Genomic DNA, 18,205 nt, shown 5'->3' with positions numbered 1-18,205 from the left:
GGGCTTTTTTGAGTAATGACTTCCATACAGGCCAGACTTGTGGAGTTCTTGGGATATTGTTGGCGCATGCACACAGTGACGAGTCTTTGCCATAAAGGTAAGTAGGTCTTTCAAAGTTGCCAATGGCCTCTTGGCGGCCCCTCTGATCAGTGTCCTCCTTGCTTGGTCATCCAATTTGGAGGGACGGCCTGATCTTGTCAGGGTCTTGGTGGTACCATATGCCTTCCACTTCTTAATGATTGTCTTGGGTGTGCTCCAAGGGATATTCAAGACCTTTGAAATATTTTATATCCATCCCCTGATCTGTGCCTTTCCACAGCTTTACCCCAGAGGTCTTTTGAAAGCTCCTTGTTGGTCATGGCTGAGTATTTGCTGTAATATGCACAACCCAGCAGAGGAAATCTACAGGAACCGCTGATTTTATTCTGAAACTGGAAGGGCACTCAATAGAGTGCATACCTCTGCCACATAATGCCTGATCCACGAGAACATATTGGGCCCAATACATTTTTGAAATATATATATATATATATATATATATATATATATATATATATATATATATATATATATATATCATTTTTGGCCCTATCTCTCAAAGGTGAAGAATCACTTTAAAATTTATATAATTATGGTATCCAGATCCAGATTGGAATCTTCACCAACATCGAATCAATTCATCCTTTTCACACACCAAACCTGTCCACCAAGTTTCACCGAATCCATCCACAACTATTTGAGATATCGTGCCATATATTAGTTTCGCCCTATGTCTCAATGATGAAGAATCACTTAAAAAATTATCAGATCCGGTTCTGGATCCTGATTTTCACCAAAATTGAATCAATTCTTCCTTGTCACACACCCAACATGTCCACCAAGTTTCGTTCTAATCTGTCCCCAACTTTTTGAGATATCATGCAATACAGTATATCATTTATGGCCCTATCTCTCAATGGTGAAGAATCACTTTAAAAATTCTAGCAGTCGGATCCGGATCCGAATCTTCACTAAAATGGAAACAGTTCGTCCTTGTCACACACCCATCCTGTCCACCAAATTTCATCCGGATCCGTGAATAACTTTTTGAGATATACTGCACACAGACAGACAGACAGGCAAGCAGACAAACAAACAAGTAGTCATAGACTGGTACTTACGAAATCGTCAACTTGATCTCTGACCTTGTCCAATAAAAGCTGTCTCTAGAGAAGGTAGCGACGCAAACCAGAAGTTTCTACGATGATTCTGTACCAAACCATCAAAAATCGAATATTTTGGATGTTTGACCTCACTGTGACCTTGACCTTTGACCGATTTTGACCAAAATCTAATCAGCACTAGCCATCACCCTCCTGAATCACTTGGTGTAATTTGACATTGGTAGCTTCGTCCGTTCTCGAGTTATAATTTTTTTTTTGATGTTTGACCTCACTGTTACCTTGACCTTTGACCGATTTTGATCAAAAAGTAACCAGCGCTAGCCCCTCCTGAATCATGTGGTGTAATTTGACATTGGTAGGTTCTTCCATTCTCGAGTTATCGTGCCTACAAACAAACACACAAACAAACAGAGTCCGGAAGTCATCAATATACTTATGAAATCTAACAACACACAAACAGAGGACGGAAGTCATCAATATACTTACGGAATCTTTAGATTTCGAAATCTAAAGACTTCGTAACAAACAGACAGACAGAGAGGGGTGAAAACATAACCTCCTTCACCTTCAGTGGCGGATGTCATAATCAGAATCACTATAACTTAACACAGGTGGAGGTCAATTAACTTGATGTGTGACTTTGAAGGTGATTGTTTACACCTGAGCTAGTAGTTTTGTATTTTTCATGAGTTTTCTGAAGTTTGTACAATTTGTTTTTCACTTGGAAGTTGTGGGTTACAATGTGTAAATAAAGGTGGAAAAGTCTGATTTAATTAAATTTAATTCCAGGCTATAAGGCAACAAAAGGTGAAAAATTTGAAAGGGGGTATCGACTTTCTATAGGTACTGTACACATCACACACATCCACACACATTCATACATATACATATACATTATACATATATACACACGTATGTATACATACAAATACACATATATCTTTACATCTTTCATCACAAATCAAAAAATCAAAATCAAAAATTTATCACATTTACATCATCTATTTACATCAAAAAGCTATTTTATTTGAAGTTATAACTATTTTTTACAAAAGCTGTTTTATTTGAAGTTATAACCTTAACCTACAAGCAATTGACTGATTTCCCAACTGCCTGGATCATCAGCTGGGCACCGTTTTTCATCGAGGTTTCGATCCTTTCAGCCCAGAACCTCTCCAAACGGTGGGTCCACATCAGTAGATTACTCAACATCAATGGACCCACAACCTCAAAGTTGCGTCCAGTCAGTCAACACAGCAATGCAATACCTTATACAAACTTATTTAATCATTACTTTTATTTAATGTCACCATGTATGAATAACTTTAATCATACACCACTTTATATCGATACTAATCAAAGGCAATGTGTGTGTGTGTGTGTGTGTGTGTGTGTGTGTGTGTGTGTGTGTGTGTGTGTGTGTGTGTGTGTGTGTGTGTGTGTGTGTGTGTGTGTGTGCGCGTGTGCCTGTGCCTGTGCCTGTGTGTGTCCTCCATAACAACAAGGCCATTAAAACTAGCAGCCTGAAACTTTGCGTGCATATGTGCATACTAACGGAACTCCAAGGAAGTGCCTGATTGAACATTGGGTGTTTGGGTTAATTAAAACACTCCATTTGAAGATAATTAACAGCCTTATTTAATCATATCCTACATCAGATGATTCTCGGCCACCTCACTCTGTATGAGGTCTTAAGGCATTTCTTGGGTAACCTCACTGCGGTCTGGGGCCACCATGTTTTTTGGCTGAACCATGCCTTGACTTGGAACAGGCCACAACGATTTCTTAACGATAAAGTTTTTTTTTCACTTTTCACACTCATATTATCGAATGCCTGTTCATCAAAGCTACAAATCGCTGGGTAGGTCTCAATGCTTATAAACGCCCAGAGACGCCAGCATTCGTGGGTTTATTTCATTTCCACCCATGCCATAAACTCGAGAATCTCTTAAACTAAGAAGAATTACAAAACTTAAGCTCCAGATTTGAACTCAGCAACAGATCCGACACTAAAAAGTGTTCGTTTGTCAAGTTCAGACATAGTTTGGACATTCGAACATCGCTCGCTATCGCTTGCCAATCATTTCATTGGAGTGCTAGCTTGAGTGCTTAAGCCGCTCGCTAGCTTGAGTGCTTGAGCCTCTCTCTCCCCCTCCCTGTCGAGCTGGCCATCAGTGGATGGCGGTACAGTACGTGTCCCGATCGGGATTTACAGTCGGCAGTTGCTACAAGGGAGAGAGTGTTCTGATAACGCGTTTTGGCTACAACGCAGATTTAATTCAACAACAACAACAACAACAACAACAACAACAACAACAACAACGACCACGCTAGGTCATTCTAAGCGAATCGTTCACTCACTGCGGATGCTTTTGCCAAGCCACGTCATCGGGAGTGAGTGGTTCATGCTCCCTCATTCTGAGCGAGTGGCTCTGCTCCATCATTCTGAGCGAGTGGTTCAATCTCCATCATTCTGAGCGAGTGGGTCGTGCTCCATCATTCTGAGTGAGTGGTTCTTGCTTCGTCATTTTGAGTGAATTGTTTGTGCTCCGTCATTCTGAGTGAGGCGTTCGTGATGAGCATGATCCCGACGGCATGAGAAGTTCCAAGGTTCGGAGGGAGATGGAGAATGTCCTGAAATATTGCAAGGAGATTTACGAACAGCAAATGAAGGCAGCCATTCAAGTCCCCATTGTGAAGTTTTTCAAAAAAAAAAATCCCAAGCAAATCATCCTCACTCCCCCCACTCCTCGCTCCCCCATGCCTCCTCGTGACCGCTCCCTCCTGGCTGACAAGCTCCACACCCTTCCTTGCTCCCACTCCCTCCTCACTCCCCCACCCCTCCTTGCTCCCCACCCCTCCTTCCTCACTCCCCCCTCTCCTTGCTCCTCCTCACTCCTCGCTCTCCCTTCCTCCTCTCTCTTCCCCCTACACCTCCTCACTCTCCTCCTCTCTCTCCCTCCCACCCCTCTTTTTCTCCCACCTCTCAGTCTTCCCATCAGCAAAGTGACTATACTGGTGGTATTTGCTATGCAGTGGTATTTGTTCGTCGATACTAATGAAAGGCAATGTGTGTGTGTGTGTGTGTGTGTGTGTGTGTGTGTGTGTGTGTGTGTGTGTGTGTGTGTGTGTGTGTGTGTGTGTGTGTGTGTGTGTGTGTGTCAGTATGTCAATATGTCAGTATGTCAGTGTATCTCCTCCATAACTCCAAAACTATAAAACTAGCAGCCTGAAACTTTGCATGTACACTAGGAAAACTCCTAGGAAGTGCAAGAGTGAAAAATTGGGTGTTTGGGTTAATTAAAACACCCCTTTTGAAGATAATTAGTAGCTGTATTTAATTATATCCTTCATCAGACGATGCTTGGCCACCTCGCTGTCTGGGGTCTAAAGGCGTTTCCTGGGTAACCTCACTGGGGTCTGAAGTCGCCATGTTTTTTGGCCTGCTCAACCATATTTCGACTTGGAACAGGCTGTAACGATTTCTGAACGAAAAAGTTTTTTTTTTTTTTCACATTCTTCACTCATATTATTGAATGCCTGTTCATCATAGCAAAAATCGATGGGTATAAGGCAATGCTTATAAATGCCTGGAGACACCAGCGTTCGTGACTATATTTCATTTGCGAACATGAATAACCGAGAGAAGCACCAGATTTGAAAGTATCAGCTGTACAGTACAGTCGACAGTTACTACAAGGTAGATGTATGTATACAGTACACACTGACATGGTACGTATGGGTAGATTTGGATCTGTGCGGATTCTCCACGGGTGTGTGGACATACCATGCCTTTTATGGGTGTCGTGGTGGCAAAGTTTCTTCCCGTATCTTATGGGGGTTCTTTCAGGTTTTCCTTGCAGCTTGGCTCTGGACGCATCCAGGTGGTGTGTTTGTCTCCAGACGCGTCCAGGTGGTGTTTGTCTCCAAATGTATCCAGGCAATGTTTATGTCTGGACGGGAGTTTGTCTCCGGACACATATCTATGTGTCTGGACGGTGATTATGTCCGGGCGGGATTTGTCTCCAGATGTGTCCAGATGGGAATTTGTCTCCGGATGTGTCTGGACAGGAGATTGTCTCCGGATGTGTCCAGATGGGAGCTAGTCTCTGGACGAGTCCGGACAGGAGTTTGTCTCCGGACGGGAGTTTGTCTCCGGACGTGTCCGGATGGAAATTCGTGTCCGGGCAGTGTTTATGTCTGGACGGGATTTTGTCTCTGGACAGTTTGGCTCCGGACGCATCTGGGCGGTGTTTGTCTCCGGACATGTCTGGGTGGTGTTTGGCTCTGCGTGGTGTTTATAGTATGACGGTGGAAAATGGATTTTAGACATTATTTTGTTTCCATCTTCACTGTTATTCTGTGCAGAATCATTTTGATGAGACAGTATGAATCGTAATTGACGCTCCACCACACGTCTGCCTTCCTCTCACCTTTCACTGCATTCCCTCCCCTCCCCCCTTTCCTCGCTCCCCCTCCCTCCTCTCTCTCTTTCCTCCTCCCTCCTCTCTCTTCTCCCCTCTATCTCCTCACTCTTTCCCCCTCTATCTCCTCATTCTCCTTCCACCCCTCCTCTCTCTTTCCTCCTCCCTCCTCTCTCTTCTCTCTTTCCTCCTCCCTCCTCCGTCTTTCCCCCTCTATCTCCTCACTTTCCCCATCTATCTCCTCACTCTCCTTCCACCCCCCCACCCTCAGTGTTCTCGTCAGCGAAGCGACGGGTGGTGTTTGCTCGTATTATAATATATTAAGCGATAAACACTTTACCTGGTAGACAGACATGTCCATTACAAAGCACCTCCATCTAACCATTGACTCAACCTGTTCTTCAAATATCGAACTGTCACATTAATAACTGATTTTAACATTCTGCACTGCGTATCCTTGCAACTACCAACAAATTATTTAATGCTTATTTATAACGTATTTTATAAATATGATTTATTTATTTATATCCAAATACCTCCATTATTTAATACGAGTCATATATATATTTATTTAATAATATACCTCACTAAAATGATTAATACAATATTATTATTATTATTATATCAAATGCAATGCAATTGGAACTTGTTTACATGAAAACCAACCAAACCAAAGTAAAAGGTGACGATGGAGTCGAAATCAAAATATAGACCAATTACTGCACCGTCGTCCCAAGAAGGAAGCTCGACTGCCTCGACAAAACAACACATTACAAGCAAAATATGTAAAAATGTTTTCTTTTTTCGTCAAAGATCGACGACAGAGACGCGCGCAGACAACCCCATTATCGCCGACAATCGAAGACTGCACACGACCTGGTGAGAATCAGAATGAAATTTTGCACGTTCGCTTCACGGACTGCAGCGCTACGTCATGACGTCATACGTTGTCCGGCGCAACGACGGATAATATGACAAAATGGCGGCCGTTGCAGACGCTATCTCCTGAGCGAGAGGGGAGATTTGGCGAAGGTTTTTCGTTACAGGGTTCTTTTTCACTTAGTTTAAATGCACGGGTTTAGTTTAAATGCTGTGATATTGGGCAATCTGCGCGTTCTGGATCACTTCTGATGACCTTTTTCGTGCGCTGTTATTTCGAAAGCTCGGCGTCGTCGCTGCTGCAGAACTTTGCACTTTACCTTGATGAGGTGGGTTTGCGGCTTTCGTTCTCGGAGGGAGGAAGACGAGGAGGATAATTGTGGTGGTGATGATGTGGGAGGAGGGAAATGGGGAAACTAATGGCTGCACTGAATTGTACGATCGACAAATGCACAATTGGGAAGCAGGAGAGAAATGCTCCGGGGACGAGAGGGATGCAATGTGAGCGACACAGATACGAACGTACAACGACGGACAAACTGACGCGTGAACCAGCCGACAAACGGACGTCTGCTCGCACCGACGAATGGACAGAGGGACGGACACGCGTGCCGACCTCGGGGGGCGGGGGGACACGCGTGCTGGCCTCCGGAGGGGATGGACACGCGTGCCGACCTCTGGGGGGGACACGCGTGCTGGCCTCGGAGGGGGATGGACACGCGTGCCGACCTCTGGGGGGGGACACGCGTGCTGGCCTCCGGAGGGGGATGGACACGCGTGCCGACCTCTGGGGGGGGGACACGCGTGCTGGCCTCCGGAGGGGGGATGGACACGCGTGCCGACCTCTGGGGGGGGACACGCGTGCTGGCCTCCGGAGGGGGTGATGGACACGCGTGCCGACCTCTGGGGGGGACACGCGTGCTGGCCTCCGGAGGGGGTGACGGACACGTGTGCCGACCTCGGGGGGGGGGGGGACACGCGTGCTGGCCTCCGGAGGGGGGGATGGACACGAGTGCCGACCTCTGGGGGGGGGGACACGCGTGCTGGCCTCCGGACGGGTGGACGGACGTGCGCGCCAGCCTCCGGACTGGGGTGACGGACGGACAGGCACGCGCATGCCGGCATGTGGATAGGGGATGGGTGGACGCACGCACGCCGCCCCTCATACAGGGGACGGACTGACGGACTGATGCGCGCATGCGCCGGCCCTATGGACAGAGGGAAGGATGCACCCTGCCAGATAGACAGACAGACAGATGGATCGACATGGACGGATGCGTGTGCGTTAGACAAACAGACGCACATACCAAAGAACAGACACACAGACATCAAAGCCGAAAGACATCCAGACTCACTCAGAAGTAGGCGCAATCACAACACACCACGCACACACCACGCACACACCACGCACACACCACACACACACCTCGTTTTTTCACACACAACTGTTCCTAACAATTCTATCACACACACTAAAACAAACACCCACACACACAAAAATAAATTAAAACACACACACACACACACACACACACACACACACACACACACACACACACACACACACACACACACACACGCACACTTTCCTGACCACATGGATCTTCAGTTGGTCACCTTTCTTCATCGAGGTTTCGATCCTTTCAACCCAGAACCTCTCCACACGGCGGATCCACAACCTTCATGGTGACGGATCCACAACCTCATTTGCGTCCAGGCAGTCAATGCACAAGAATAAAATAATATATAGGAAACATATAAATATCGAAGAAACAGTACAGTGGATTTTTTTACGAAAAAGATAATGACGAATCAGGTCACTCACGAAGACACACTCGCTCATACATCGACACGCACACATACATACATATATACATACACACACACACACACATACACCTACAGACACTGACACATTGACGCACTCACACATGCACACACATATACAGACAGGCATACACAGAAACACACACACTATCACCATCACCATCAGCTGTGCATCAAGCTCATTGAGCAGTAATGGGAAACATTCTGATGCCCGGAAAGTTCAGCTCTGACTGCAGTAATGAAAGCCGCAGCCAGGATGAGTGTGATGTCGTTTGTCCCTCTTTGTGATGCATTGTACTTCCCTATTTCCGTCCACAGTTTTCATTCCCACTTTCACATTGCTTTTCCACATTGACCACTCTTGAGAAAGCTCTTCCCAAGTATCAATGCTGATATCTGTTTTAAGAAGGCATTTCAAAAAAATCCTTTAAGAAGGCAGTTTTTGTCCCACTACATGCCAAGTACCTTCTGTAACTTCGCCAAACATGGCTATTTTAGGGCATCCATTGCCATACAATCTGACAACATGGCCTCATGCCCAGTGGAGCTGTGAAGAAATGAGAAGTGCTTTGCAACACTGGGCATGTTGGCATGCTTTAGGACTTCAACTTTGGAGACTTTATCCTGCCACTTGATGTTAAAGATTCTCCTCAAGTGTCTTGCTTGTATGCTCATTGAGTCGATTGACCTACCTTGTCTGTAAAGTCTATGTCTCAGCACAATTGAGCAGTGTCGTAAGGACAACAGCTCTCTGTTTAGCTTATGTTGATGGGAGGGACGAACTTTGTGGTGGTGATGCGTATTTATTGAAGAAGTTGAGAGTTCTTTGCACGTCATCCAACTTGAAGGCAAATAAGGGCACCATCGTTGGCAAAAAGGAGTTCCTTTATACAAACTACACGCACTTTTGTGTTTGCCCTCAGTGTTGTAAGGTGAAAAAGACCACCTGTGCACGTCATCATGGAAATAACCATTTGACCCATCATGATTTACTGATCTGAGTTACCGCACTGAGGATTATTGTAAATAGCACTTGAGGTAAGCCGCACCCCTGTTTTATCCCATGATTTACATCAAAAGATATCTCTTCTCTCACCACCAATAGAGACAAATGCTTTTATGCTGTCTTGGAAACCTCATCATCTTCACCACCTTTCGAGATCATCCACAGAGCCTAGGAGCATCCACGAAGATTTCTGGATCGACTGAATTGGATGCTTTTATAAAATCGACAGACAGTGTCGAGATTTTGATGTTTGAGCCCTTTTTCTTGTAGTTGGCGCAGTGTAAACAAGAAGGCGCTCAGTCGAGCGCATACCTTCACCATGCTGAACAGTTTTCATTTTGTTTCCCATTGATAGGCCACATCTGCATTCGCACCTGAACCAAAATCGAATCTGCTTGTTCTTGTCACCTATATGCCTGGTGTTGGCTTTATGGTTAGGGTGGTGGGCTTGGGGTCCTGGGATCCTGAGTTCAAACCCCACTTGGCTGTTGAATTAATACCGGGTGGGGTTGACTCTGCCTGTCATCCTTCCGAGGTAGGCAAAATGAGTGCCAGTTTGCTGGTATACTGTGCCGGAGTCGCGACCCGTCCAGGATTGTGTCCAATAGCCAAGGAGACTGCTTGGGCAGCACCAACGCTCTGCACAGAGTATGGTCCCGATGGATGGATGGATTGTCACCTACCCAAAATCATCCACCAAGTTTTGTCATAATTCATCCATAACTTTTTGAGATGTCGTGCTATATATCATTTTTGTCCCCATCACTAAATGGTGAAGAATCACGTAAAAAGTTCTCTTATCTTGATCTTCACCAAAATCGAATTAATTTGGCCTTGGCACGCACCTAACCCGTCCACCATGTCCGAATCTATCCATAACTTTGTGAGATATCGTGCTTCAGTCAGACATGGGTGAAAACATAACCTCCGTCCACCTTTGGGACTGCATGTAATGCTCATGTACCAATAGTTGATCTATTGGTTCTTTTCTTTCTGAAAGAATTTTCACCGAACCCAACCAAGTTGGCTTTCTGAAAGAATGTTATTTGTAATGATTTTTTGGCATTTCAGGATAATTTTTGCCAAAGCTTTCCCAGCTATCGACAAGAAAGATACCCCGATGATTTCCACCCTCCTTTTTGAAGACGGTGATAATAATCATCTTCTTCTGCTTTTGGCTAACTCCCGTTAGGGGTCGCCACAGCGGATCAACCGTCTCCATTTCGCTCCAACCACCCGCATGTCCACCCTCACCGTATCCATGAACCTCTTCTTTGGCCTTCCTCTTCTCCTCCTGCCTGGCGGCTCCATCTCAACATCCTTCTCCCGATATACTCCGCTTCCCTCCTGTGCACATGTCCAAACCATCTCAATCTCGCCTCTCTCACTTTGTCTCCAAACCGTCCTACCTGCGCTGTCCCTCTAATATACTTATTATGGCATCTCATTATGGAAGACGGTGATAATAATGGCATCTTGAAATTCTTGTGGAATTTTTTTTTCCAGCTCCCAACAATGCTTAAATAATTATATCTTTGTGATTTCCTCTTGAGAGCGATGCCCCTGTGTTTTGTGAATTTCTGATGGAATGCAATCCAATCCTGGAGCCTTCCCATTTTTTGAGTCCCAATAGTGCACTTGACATTTCTGCCATAGTTTGTACATTTCCTTGCTCCTCTTGAATTGGCAGTACAAAGCTTTGAGGTGCATCAACACTTGAAGTTGATTGGCGATTTAATAGATCTTTAAAGTATTCCTTCCAACAGTTGATAGTCATCTTTGGATGTGAAAGTTTGAGAACATCAGTATTCTTGATGGAGGCATATTTAGGGATGTTATTTTTAGCTCTTCATGAAATTCCTGTCGTGTTCATATCAAGAAGACGTTGAAGCTCATCAACCTTATTGTCTCACCACTCCTTCATGTTTCTCACTTTACACTGTAGAGTTGGCTCGACCCATCGATGCTTCTTGCTGGGTCGATCTTTCGTTCCAGCTTTCGACGGCATTATTTGGCATTATTTGCTATCCGTCTTGCATCTCAGAGCTGCATGATTTTGAGCCGTCGTCAAACGGATCAGTGTTTTGTCGTTTGATTTTACCAAGAACTTTAACGGGAGTTTCATGGAGTCATTGAGCTGCTTCCACCGATGGTCAACATCATCTTCAAACGCAATTTTGCCCACCAGCTCTGCACTCTCATTTTCGAGCTTAAGTTAGATGTCGACATTTCTAGTTTGTGCACATTGAGTTTCTTCAGTTTTCCGTCCCCGTTTTGTTTTACCGGTGTGATCTTCAGTTTACAAATACACGCTGTGAATGAGGAAGTCATCAGTTGAGTAATGTGCCCCTCGCATGGCTCGATTTGAGAGCACTTCGTTAATATCAGTTCTTCTTGGAATATCATAGTCAAAGTAGGTGGTACTTTTTTATTTTTTGATATTTCCAAGAAAAGTACCATTTATCAGGCATACTAAAAAAAAAAAATGTTAGTGGTAGCCAGGCACTTTTCATTGCAAAGTTCAAGTAATCTGTCGGCATTTGAGTTGAACTTGCCTTTACCAAAAGCATCCAAAATACGCCCCCAGGTCTTGGTCTGTTCCAACCTTGGCATTAAAGTCTCCCATCATAAGGAGCTTGTTAAAGTGTGAACTAGTTTCAACAGTATGTAGCAAATTAGAATAGAGTGGGCTCTTTTGCCTCTGTTTGTCATGGTAGGCATATTATCTCTCTTCAGAGTAGCATGTCTTTCTTTATCAATTTGGAGTCTTTGGCTCATCGGTCTTTCTGAGATGGTGATAGGGTGTGCTTTAGGTTTGCCAATCATCTTGATTTGAATGGCAAAACCCACTCCATGCTCTCTTCTATCATCGATGTTTCTCCCGATCCAGAAGTTCCCGCTCAATAGCTGCTGTTCTTCTTTCGGGTTTATTGTCTATACAGATATCAGTCAGAGTTCGAATGCTCCAAATTGCAAGAGTGATATGCCAGTGATTTTTATTTTTATTTTTGCACAGCACGACTATCATACCCGAACCACCTATGTGCAGATCTTTGACTAATGGCCTCCAGCTTCTTGGGCCTGTCATCATCATCTCCACAACACAGGGCTTTTCCCACCATGCCTGCGCTGGGGTTTAAGGTGCGTCAGTGTTCGCTCAAGCCATTGACACATCCTCTGGGCTCCCAGGAGCCTAATCCAGTGGTGCACAACTGGACGGACACACACACACACACACACACACACACACACACACACACACACACACACACACACACACACACACACACACACACACACACACACCTAGAAACACATAGACGTGTGTGCGTGCAAGTTGTTGTTGGTTGTTATCTCCAAACGTGTGTGCGTTTCAGGAGATGGAACGGAGACCTGCAAGGTCTCAAAGTATTGACCTGCCAGGTCTCAAAGTATTGACCTCCGTTCTTAGGAACACACACAATCACACACATACAGAAACACAGAATCCCACACACACACAATCACATACACAGAAACACACACACAATCACATACACAGAAACACACACACACGCACACACACGCGCACACAGAAACACACACACACAAACTCACACACACAGAAAAACACACATATCAACAAACACACATATAAACACATAAAAACAAGTACACACATATAAACACACGCACACACACATATAAACACACACACACACATAAACATAAACACACGCACACACACATAAACACACACACACACACACACACACACACACACATATAAACACATACACAGAATCACACACACAGAAACACAGAATCACACACACAGAAACACAGAATCACACACACACACACACACGCTCAGATGTTGCCGCGGACAGACACAGACTTGTACATTGACTCAGACAGACACAGACTTCGAGATGCATGCAGTAATTAAATACGTGCCTCAGTGTTTGATGTGATTATATTTGTTGACGTGAATGGTGAATAAAGAGAGTCGTAACTAGAAAGTTATTGTTCAACCAGAATGATCTTGTGTATACATGCATTGCAAATGGTTCTAAGGGACACTTTGACCTATTTTGGTTTTCAAACAACTCTTTTATTCTATGCTGCAATTTGAATGGTTCCAAAGTGATGCAGTTTTTAAATAAAATATAATCCTCCTTTAGAAATAAAGACTTGATATTTATCCCATAATCTGTAAAGAAAACAAAAAAGATTAGAATGATCAGCTGCCCTCCTGATGTGCAAGTGTTTTGAAAAGCTCTTGAAATATCCAGTGTGTAAAAATATTTGCAACATGTGGTGAACGTTTTCTTTCTCCTCTTGCTGACTGGTAATGTCAGTGTAGATGACAAATGTATTTGTACCAGAGTAGTTTCAGCTCTATTTAGCTTGAGCCTGGAAGACGACTTCAGAAATGCCACACCTGTTCACCTATAATGGTGTTCACTTCAATGGAGCGTCTGCCTGCCCGTTAAACAGAAATTATTGTGCGGAATGTGTTTTCATGATGTGTGCACTGTTGATGAGTTTAGTACCGTCGATCTCACAAGTGTTGAAGTTTTGAATGCTTTTGTCATGGAAATTTCTTTTTTGTAAATATCTACAAAAGGTTGCCAAACCCCTCGCTCACACAAGGTGACAGCAAAACTGCCCACTGTATTGGATTCGGAATACTGCCAAGCAATGATGGTGTTATTTATTCACTCATATAACTTCCTTATGATGGGTGGAGGGACAGAACAGTGGGATCACTAAACACTAAATGATACCAGTGACCTCCTGGCCATGGGTAACCTCTTGCTACCGATTGGGTGGGAATGGGGAGGGTGAGCTCACTAACCATCTTACAAATGTTACAAGTTATCACTTGACCACATTTAACCTCATGTGGATGCAGGGGGTGGTGAGGATCGCTTCGCTAACCACTTATCAAATACAACCAGTAATTGCTTAGCTATTTCGTACCTCCTAATTAGGTGGAGGGAAGGAAAGCTTTGCTAACCACTTATAATGTTACCAGCGAACGCTTGGTCATGTGTGAGCTCTTAATGGGAGCTGTGGGGATTGTTGGTTTGATATCCACTTATCAAATGTGGAACAGTTATCATTTGGTCATATGTAACCTCTTAATGGTTGGAGGGGAAAGTGGGTTCCTAAATCGCTTAACAAATATTACCAGTGATCACCCCACCATGTGTTTAGACACCTTTTGCAGCTAATTTCCAGTGCAAATAATCCCGTAAGCCAGATATAAGTTTCCTTGTACTTGTCTGTCTTGGTGACAAAGACAGTGACGCCTTGGACAGATGATCATGGTTATCATGTGTGGGTGCAGCCAGATGTGGAATCCTCATTTTCGTTTATCACATATTTTTTCTAGTTTGTCCGATTCACAGGTAACATATAGCTCTTGTTTAGCAGTGTGAGCATTGTTTATAAATTCAAATGGACATTGTTTCACTTTGACAAGAAAATATACTCTTTCGCTATAGAGAAAGTATGTGTGTGTGTATGTATGTATATATATATATGTATATATATATATATGTATATATATATATGTATATATATATATATATGTATATATATATATATATGTATGTATATATATATATATATATATATATGTATATATATATATATGTATATATATATGTATGTATATATATATATATATGTATATATATATATATATGTATGTATATATATATATATATATTAAGGCGCAGTCACACCTTGACGTTTTAGCCAGGAATAGCAACGTATAAAAACGCATGTAAAACGTTGGCTTACGCTGAAGTTTTGAGGTTTTTTTTTTTAAAGTTTTGGTCGTATTCATAATGTGTTGGTCGTATGCATAACATATTAGTAATGGGCACAGAACGTTTCATTGTGTTAAAGATAACTTATACCAACGAATGCTTAGCCCGTTGTCTTCGTTCACAACCTATGCCCAACGATAGTTTAACTTAGTCATAGTGCGCTGCACGTATCGCCGACGAACTCGTGGCGTTCTCTGTTAAAAACCTGCCGCTCGCCGATTTAAATCATAACCGCCTGAAAATTGGAAGTGTCAACATCGCGGTCACACCTTGACGATTTAGCCAGCGTATGCCGACCAATGAAAAATGTGTCTAAAACGCTGGGACACGTCGAATACGGTATGGGTAAGTTGTGTATACGTTAGCAGCACAATGAAAAACAATGAAGTACGCTGGCATATTACGTGGTACGTCAAGTACGTCGTGAAATTTCAAGCATGCTGAAAATTTTACGATGTACTCGACGTATGGCTCACAAGTTCCGTATACGCTGGCGTAAGTTCTCGGCACGCTCCACAATCGTTTAAACACGTTGAGGTAATGTTTAGCATACCCGGAACTTAATTTTTAACCTACGGGTAACGTGCTTTGAACCTATGAGTAGCGTGCTTTGAACCTATGAGTAGCTTGCTTTGAACCTATGTGTAACGTATCTCAAACGCACATTGGCATATGCAGACGAATTTGATTGACGTCTTCCGGACGACCACAGAACTTACTGAACGTGTTTCTAACTTACAGCTACCGTATAATGGCGTATTGGCAGCGTTTCCGGGAATTGGTATATACGAATGGGCTTCACAAGAGGAACCCGTCAGTGTTCCTGACTCCATGTTGAGTAGATGTCAATGTCACTGGCCGTGGCAGTAGTAGTATTAGTAGTAGTTCGAGAGAATTTAGTGATGTCGATGTTATTAGTAGTAGTAGTAGTAGTTCGAGAGAATTTAGTGATATCGATGGTAGTAGTAGTAGCATTAGCAGTAGTAGTACTTCGAGAGAATTTAGTCATGTCGATGTTGGTGGTAGTAGTAGTAGTAGTAGTAGTAGTTCGAGAGAATTTAATGATGTCGATGTTATTAGTAGTAGTAGTAGTAGTAGTTTGAGAGAATTTAGTGATGCCTTTGTTAGTAGTAGTAGTAGTAGTAGTAGTAGTAGTAGTAGTAGTAGTAGTAGTAGTAGTAGTTTCAAGTAACGTGTTGCAAAGTGTGAACAACGTTCGTGTAGCGTGCTTACAAAACGTTACTCATAGGTTAGAAATAAGTTTCGGGTACGCTAAACATTACCTCCACGTGTTTTGACTTATGAGTAACTTACAAGTAACGTGTTTCAACGTGTGTCAACGATCGCATAACGTGCCTACAACTTATGGCCAGCGTAGCGGAACGTGAGTCATACGCCGGCATACGTCGTAAAATTTCAAGCATGAAAAAATTTGAGGAAACCCCAAAAGTTCAACGTTTAAAGCCAGCGTACTACCACTTATGGCAGTGTTTTTCAGCGTGGTCTTAACATATACAAAACGTACCCATAACGTATTCGACGTGTACCAGCGTTTTACACAAATTTTTGCAAAAATCGGCATAAGCTGGCTAAAACGTCAAGGTGTGACTGGGCCTTTATAGAAATAATATACTTTCGCTATAAGATAAACCCAATGAAATCGTAATTGGATGAAGAAAATGGTTTCTAATTAATTTTTAAACAAAATAATTGTGTTTGACTGATATCAAGCAATCGGCTCCTTTTTTCAGTGGTAAGGATGGATAGTATGTGACACAAGATTATCTTTACGCTTGGCAGGATCCAATTGGTGGTGGTAAATGTCTATTTCAGATCACACTCAGACCAATGAAAACCAATTTCCATCATTAATAGGTTAAATATAACAGGTGAAAAAGAGGTAATAGGTGAAATCTAATAGGTTAATAGGTGCAAAATGAAAATGTGTGGCATTGTGTTGTGTGAGACTTCACAATGCATCTGGAACTGTGTAAGCAGAATTGCACGAAGTTCCTTGACTTTACAAGACGTCATGGACTTAGGGTGGCGGGTTCATGGTTTCAGCACCCACAGGCTCATCGCTGGACTTGGTATTCCATCGCTGGTGCTGTGGCAAAGGAGATTGACCATGTACTCATTGATGGTCGCTGGAGGATGACCCAGGACTGCAGGGTCTACTGGAGTGCTCAGTTCTTCAATACCGAACAGAGGATTGTGGTAGAAACTCTGAAGTTACAGTTTAAATCTGGGAGAATGGTACTATCCTCACCTCGGCTGAATGTTGGCAAGCTCAAGGATGAGAGGGGAGCTGAGGAGTTTGTGAACAGGCTGAGTGGAGATTTTGGGGTTCTGGGTGCTTTGGGGAATACTGAAGAGTTGTGAAGTGCCTTCAGGACCACCATCATTAATTTTGCCAGTGGATGTATTCAAACGCACCGAAGGGCGGAGAAGAATTTTGTCTCTCAAGGGACACGAGATACCATTGACCAGAGTTGCAGGGCCAGGCTTTAAGAAAGAGCTGAGCTGTTCAGGGAGTTCAGGCATAAAACTACTTGCTCTGAGGGTGGACAAGGAGGCCGATGTGCAAGAAATCTGTGAGGGGGTAGAGCAGTGGTCCCCAACCTTTTGATCCCACAGGCCGCATTCACTACTCCCAAGGATGTTGGGAGCCAGAAAATAATTGATGCATTTTATTGATGCATTTTATTGATGCAAATTGATTTGATTCCTCCCGGCGGTAAGCGGCAGTGGCCGGCAACGGCATTGTGTAAGGCTTTTCAGGTCTCGGCGCCGGCCGGCAGTGGCCGACAGTGGCATTGTGTAAACCCCTTTAAAATTGCTACATGGAAATGTGTTTTGATTGGAAAGTCCTCGCGGGCCGCAGTATAGGGCTCCGCGGGCCGCATGTTGGGGACCAATGGGGTAGAGCATCACCTGTGGTCAAGTGATTCTCATCCTGCTTACAGGGGAATTAACACATTACGTTCCTCCAAGCCCATCCGTCGGTGTACTGCAGTTAAAGTGGAGGATGGTGGGCTCTTGACAGAGGAGTCCAAAGTGAAGGCCCTCTGGGCCGGTTACTTT

General features: G+C 43.8%; 1 protein-coding gene across 14 annotated transcripts in view; it reads left to right on the top strand.

Moving 5' to 3' along the window:
- The window catches only part of LOC147011933 (trinucleotide repeat-containing gene 6C protein-like), a 356,840-nt gene that overhangs the window by 200,234 nt on the left and 138,401 nt on the right, over positions 1-18,205 (top strand). For 2 of the 14 annotated variants that reach the window (XM_085857656.1, XM_085857652.1), the window contains exons 1-2: positions 6,530-6,795; positions 12,316-12,440. The exons of 9 other annotated variants lie outside the window; for them this stretch is intronic. Coding sequence is in view for 2 of the 5 variants with exons in the window: in XM_085857651.1 (XP_085713777.1) it covers positions 6,791-6,795 (5 nt within the window). In the remaining 3 variants the exon portion in view is untranslated. Of the gene's footprint in view, positions 1-6,522; positions 6,796-12,315; positions 12,441-18,205 lie in introns of those variants that run through there. 3 more of the 14 variants (XM_085857651.1, XM_085857648.1, XM_085857653.1) reach the window with 2 other exon arrangements.

The sequence above is a fragment of the Eptatretus burgeri genome, chromosome 15 (genome assembly GCF_056783735.1).
Source record: "Eptatretus burgeri isolate ZD-2024b chromosome 15, Ebu_testis_v1, whole genome shotgun sequence".
NCBI lineage: Eukaryota > Metazoa > Chordata > Myxini > Myxiniformes > Myxinidae > Eptatretus > Eptatretus burgeri.
This window is presented reverse-complemented; position numbering and strand designations above follow the sequence as displayed.